Below are 6,043 nucleotides of genomic sequence, written 5' to 3' on the forward strand. Positions count from 1 at the left end.
TTCTTGCTTAAGTATTGATCAGCTTTCCGTGTGCCAAATACTGTTTTAAGCATTCTACAGAAATTAACTTATTTAGGTTCACAACAACCCTATTTAGGTGAACATCTTTATTATCATTATCCTTTTGCAGAAAATAATATCAAGACACAGAGTGGTTAAGTAACTTGCCCAAGGGCACACAGCTAAAATTTGACAGTTCCAATTGAATCCACAGCAGTCTGGTTCCTGAGAGGATACTATTAAGCAGGAAGCCTGCTGCTATTAGAAATGAGATGGTTTAGAGGAGGTGCCAACTCCTGGGAACTTGATCTTTCCCCTTAGATTAGATTCTGGTACAATGTGAAGAACAGAGGCTCTCTCACCAATACCAAAATATTTCACTCTTAACTTGAACACCACCCCCTCCTCCAAAGCAATTCCCAAACCCTCTGGAAGGCAAGACACAACGCATATGCAAAGTAGTTTACCAGAAGTAGTCAGGTGACCCCTACCCTCGCTTCTGCTCAGGGCACACCACCGCGGGTTCTCCTTGAATAATCCACTACAGCCCAACAACAAGTCCTTTGGAGGAACACGTGAATTGTGGGCCCTTCCAGGCTGTTCTCACTTCGCTTCAGGAGCTTGAATACACTGTTTTCACAGAACCGAGAGGACTGAGTTAGAACAGCATTTGAAAGCTCATTTTTTCCCACTCCTGAGTTCCTGGTTTCCCCGATGGTGAAGGTTGAAAGGAGTTACATATTTCTCAAGGCAGCCTCTACTAGCCATAAACATTTCCACAGACAGCAAAATGAAAAGAAAAAAAAAAAAAAAAAATCCGCAATCAGCCTCCTCCACCATTTTGTGAGCAGATTATTAGAAAGTAGACCTGCCCTCTTTTTCACGTATTCTGCACAAACTGTTAGGAGTGAAAGCCATTCATACGGTGGTGTGGTGCTGAGTGAGACCAGGGAACAGGAGTCAGGGAGGCGTTAGGGATTTTCCCATTTTCCTCCCCAACAAGGGCAAGCCGCGTTCAGGTTAAGGCATGTTGGATTTGAAATGACAACCCACGCAATATTAAGAAATAAGATTTATTGCCCTGAAGTGGGAAGGGATGTGGTCCTGATAGAAAAGCCACTCTGGGTTTCCCTGGGTGCAAGCCCGGGGACAGCAGAGCCCCCAACTGAGAAACCTGCACAAATGCGCATGCGCACACCCTTGGGGCAGTCCCAGGAACTCCTGCCCTGAGGAGCGATGCGGGAAACCTGAGCTCCCGATGCATGCAAGGTTGATGCATGCAAGGTCGACACTGCTAGCACCAGTCTCTGGTCAGGAAGAATCAATCTGAGGAGAGAGAGGGATGGAGGGAAGCCATCAGGGGGATTTCCCCTCCTTCCTATAGGTCCCTCCCCTCCCTGTCTGCCACATGTCCTGGAGAACTTGATCTCTCCTTGGCCCCAAGTCATCTCCAGGCATCCCTCCTACAGCTCCCCCATATCACTCCTCTCCCACTCAAAGCCACGCCCGTGATCCCATAACTGCATGTGTGCATAACGGGGACCCCAACCAGAAGGGTGTCTCCATGGTGCCTGATTCAGGCCTCTGCATCCAAAGGCCTTCCCATACCACAGGATGACCCCAGGCATGCCCCCCACATGCCCCACTGTATGTGGTCCCCACGGTTCACCCACACACTCCAGACACCCCAACGTACCACATGAGCAAGGCTTCCGGAAGTAGATGATGAGGACTAAGCCAACAATGATGCCCAGCACACCCAGGCCAAAGGCCACACCACACAGCACATTCTCCAGAAGATCAGAGGGCAGCGCATTATGAGGCACTGGAGAAAACGGGGAGCAGTTCAGCCTGGAGACTTGGTCAGTGAGCCCCCCACCCAGGGGAATTAAATGGTGTCTGGGATAAAACAGGAGAAACTGAGGCATGAAAAATTGAAGTTGCCCAGAGTGAGAATAGACTTCAATGAAGCCCAAGTAGAGAAAAGGCCCTCCCATGGGTCTATCCTTTTTCTCCCCCCAAAGGAAGCAGGCGTCCGAGGACAAAGTTCTCACCCCAATAGGCAACTGCCGTGTGGTTGTCAATCTCGTGAGTCACGATGCAGGAGAAAAGATCAGAGGGTGCTGGTGTGAAGTTTAAGTAAGAAAAGGCCTGGAAGCTGAGTTCATCAACCGCGGACACAAAAGTGGGCCCGATTCCTTCCACAGGGTCCAAGTGATGCCGCCAGTTCACCGTCAACGTGGGTGGGAAGAGATTACTGATAAAACAGACCAGCGTGTTGGGCTTGCCAAACTCCAGGGGCTTCAGCGTGAACACATCAACAATAGGAAACCCTGGTGGGAGGATCAAGGCAACGAGTTTAGATGGTACCTGAGTTTGGAAGGGGCATGGCATACAGAGGCGAGGGCAGATTTGGGAGAAGAGATGAGGAAGGAGCTGGGGCTCTGAGGGTGGCCTTCTTCCAGGCAAGAACCAGACCTGAACCTAGAGGCAGGGCCAGACCCAGGCCACTCTGGGACCCTTCACCCTGACTTCCTGCAGGGCTTCCTGTCTAGACCTCACATGGGCTTCTAATCACATACTGTCTTCTTACTGAAACACAGGCACATCACCAGATACTTCCTTTCTCCCCTTCCATCCTACTGAGCATAGCAACACAAGCTCTAATCAATATTCAGCAGACATCAATTGGTCCTGTTGCATTCATCAAGTTCAAAACAAATAGTTCTAAACACCTCCTATGTCCTAGGCACATGGCTTTGTCCCACAACGAAAACAGTGCAGACCATAGGTGGCGCAGAGAGACCCAGAAGGCATTAGATGAGGCGGCTGGTGTGAAAGGGAAGAATTCAGCATACAGGTAGAGGAGGTTAAGGGTGTAGCCCTTCCCTCCACCCCCAGAAACACCCCTGACCTCTAGACACAGGGATTTGCCCTTCGAGTTGTGGTCCTATTTCCTGGATCATAGACTGGCAGAACGTTTTGTCAAAGAAAATGGTGGAAGTATCTCCTGGCTTCTGAGCCCAGTCAGCAAATTCAGGCAGGCGAGGCACTCGGGTGTTCTGGGAAAAGTCAAAGGAGAAGAGCTGGTCCCCGTCATAGGCTTCTGAGAGGCCGATGCTGGGACTCCAGTTCTGGCAGTACATTGTGTGCTGGAACGTGTGGTTTTGCAGTTCATCCCGCCACGCTGGAGTAGGACCTGCAGAGGAGACAGGCCGGGTCAGGGAAGGGGTTCTCCTTCTCCTCTTTAGCTTAGAAAATAGCACAGCCTGCTGCAGGCAGTAGAGTTGGGGTGTAACCCTTCCTTGTGTCTATTATTTAGGTTCTCCCTCCCAGGGGGAGAAGAGGACATTACAGCATGTCTCCAAGCTTCCCCGGCCCATGGAAAAGCCAACTGTCTAAAGTCCTAAAAAGTAAAAAAAGTCTACTGTCTAAAGTGACAGATTCGGAGTCCCAGTGTTGGTTTCGTGTGTGTGTGCTGCACAGAGGTATCTGGCCAAGGAAGTATTTGGAAATTGAAATCTCGCCTTCCCTCTGCTCACCAAGCCAGACATCCTGGCAAGGGCTGCATCCTCCCAAAAAAAGATACCTTTGTCTAATTCCCAGAAGGCCACCGTACTGACTTATGAAGGCCTTGGATGGGTTCTCCAGTCTTAGAAGGGAGGGTAAAGGAATGGTCATGGCCTCCCCAAGCCACAGATGACACTGCCCATCTTACCCACAGACAACAATGGTAAGTTGAAAAAAACAATCTCCAGGCATTTCTTTAGACACTTCATTAGCACCAAACCTCTCTGAAAACGTCTTCACGTTTTCATTGCTCCTGCAATGACAGGACTGGGGGACCCAAAGTTGCAGGAAATAATCTCTATTCTTTAAAACTCCCGGCAAGAATCTCCCCCCCACACACACACACTAGCAGGAAACTTTCTACCCAGTACTCAATACCTAGAATAATAGATACATGGAGGAAAAGGGATCTTCCAGATTATCCTTCCATTCATTCCTGTCCTTTACAAAGAAGGAAACGAAGGACCAATAAAGTTAAGAGACTTTCCAAGAACCACAGAGTTGATAACAGTGCAGAGTAGACAACTAAATAGGACAGTGAAATAACATTTGCTTTGTTCAAATCCCAGCTCTGCCCCCTTCCAGCTGTGTGAACTTGACCATTAGTTACTTAGAGCCTCTGAGTCTCAATTTTTTTCCCATCTGTAAAATGGATATAATAAATCTCTGTTTCAAGAGATTGTCTTAAGTGGGCTTAAGTGATATTGTTTGCCATCCATCCGTAGCTGATCTCTTTCCCAGTTCTGCTATTGTTCCCACTACTTCAGAGTACTTCCGGCCACTTACAAAGTACAAGGCTTCAAATGCAAAGAAGGTTTCAAATGCTATGGGTGCCTCTCTAGGCTCTAACCTGTCGGGACTGGAGTAAATGAGAGGTACTGTCATACCTTCAGGGGCGGTCCGGGAGTAGGGCAGCAGCCACAGCAGGTGTAACAGCCTTAGCAGTGCAGTTCCCCGCCTCCGCTCATGATCCATAGCTTCACACCACACCGTGGGCTCAGAGCTACCAACCAGCTGACCCAGGGCCCCAAACTCCTTCCCCAGATCATGTTCCGCCAGCTGCTTCCAATAGTTGCCCTTATCATTTGGCTAAACCAATCACAGAAGCGGAGGGTTTAACATCATCAGTTGCTGGGGAGAGACACGGTGCGAGCAACCTCCTCAAGACTTGGCTCTTCACTGGGCAAGGAAGACAATGGAAGGACGTCTGCTTCCTGCTGGGAATCCCTCTTCAGTACCCAGCTGTAGGCTTCCTCCTGTAACCTAGGTAATGGCCTCTTCAGAACAGCACCACCTCCTGGCGGAACGCTGCAGTGGGGACGCTCCTCTTCCCACAGCAAACTCCAGGGCTCTTCAGACCCCGCCTCCTCCTCCCTGCAGCCCCCGCTCCTGCTCTTTCTCTCTCTGAGAGGTATTCCTCAGGCATTAGCTCTAATTCATTCGGCAGAAATACATGGAAAATTTAATAAGTGCTAGTATTGGGTCCAGGCCTAGAAATACAAAGATGAATAAAGGGTATTCCTGCCTTCAAAGACCTTAAAGTCTAGTGGGGGGGAGGGGGGGACAATGAGTAAATCATTACACAACAATGGAATGTATTCAAACAAGAATGTGCCAAGTGTTTTGAAAGTAGTAACTTAATGAGGGTGGAGGAATAGGTGGAGCATAGTGAAGGCTTCTAAGAATCTTGAAAGAAAAACAATTTGGAAAAAAAAAAAACAATTTGACCAGCAGAACATGAAGGAAGAGAAAAGCATTCTGGGGTAAGGGGCAGACAAATACCTGAAGGTCAGAGACACTCAGAGCTCCTTCTCTTGGAGACCTCTGTGTGGTTGCACATGAATGGTGTAGAGGCTACTGATTGTGTCCCTGTTTGGTAATGGGGGGGGGAATGTCAAGATGAGCTAGAAATTTAAGCAAGAACCAGATCACATAGGCCGTGTTTTACTGCAAAGAGGGTCTGGCTTTTATAGATATTAAAACTAAGGAGTAACTCACTTATTTTAAATTTTAGAAAAATTGGTCTGACATTTCAAAGGATGGACTGGAGCTTGGAAAAAATTGAACTAAAACTGCTGGTCAGAGTCTATAGTATATTGCATCAAAATAAAAAGTCACACATACCCACACACCACTCTTTTTTAGCAATATAGCAATAATTTAGGTGAGAAATAATAAGAGCCTGAATTAAGTCATGAGCAGAGGAGATGGAACAGAATGTTGAGATAATTAGGAGGTTGACTCTAAAGGGCTTGGCTACTGATTAGCCCAGTGGAGGGTCAAGACTAACATTAAGATTTCTAGATTGGGTGGCTGAATGGGCTGTCAGTAACGGACTACACTAAAATAGAAAAAAATGTCATGGAAGCAGATTTGATGAAGAAGAGAATGAGTCAGTGTTGAAAATGTTGAATCCGGGGCGCCTGGGTGGCTCAGTGGATTAAGCCTCTGCCTTCAGCTCAGGTCATGATCT

General features: G+C 48.0%; 1 protein-coding gene across 1 annotated transcript; it reads right to left on the reverse strand.

Moving 5' to 3' along the window:
* Positions 1–1,059: 1,059 nt before the first annotated feature.
* LOC125102651 (HLA class II histocompatibility antigen, DM alpha chain) lies at positions 1,060–4,643 on the reverse strand. The gene is made up of 5 exons (XM_047734028.1): positions 4,458–4,643; positions 2,915–3,199; positions 2,055–2,333; positions 1,697–1,825; positions 1,060–1,326 (listed from the first exon to the last, which is right to left on the reverse strand). Exons 1-5 carry the CDS (start codon positions 4,543–4,545, stop codon positions 1,322–1,324), a joined length of 786 nt encoding a protein of 261 aa, XP_047589984.1. The 5' UTR covers positions 4,546–4,643; the 3' UTR covers positions 1,060–1,321.
* Positions 4,644–6,043: the final 1,400 nt, after the last annotated feature.

Source organism: Lutra lutra, chromosome 6 (assembly GCF_902655055.1).
Source record: "Lutra lutra chromosome 6, mLutLut1.2, whole genome shotgun sequence".
NCBI lineage: Eukaryota > Metazoa > Chordata > Mammalia > Carnivora > Mustelidae > Lutra > Lutra lutra.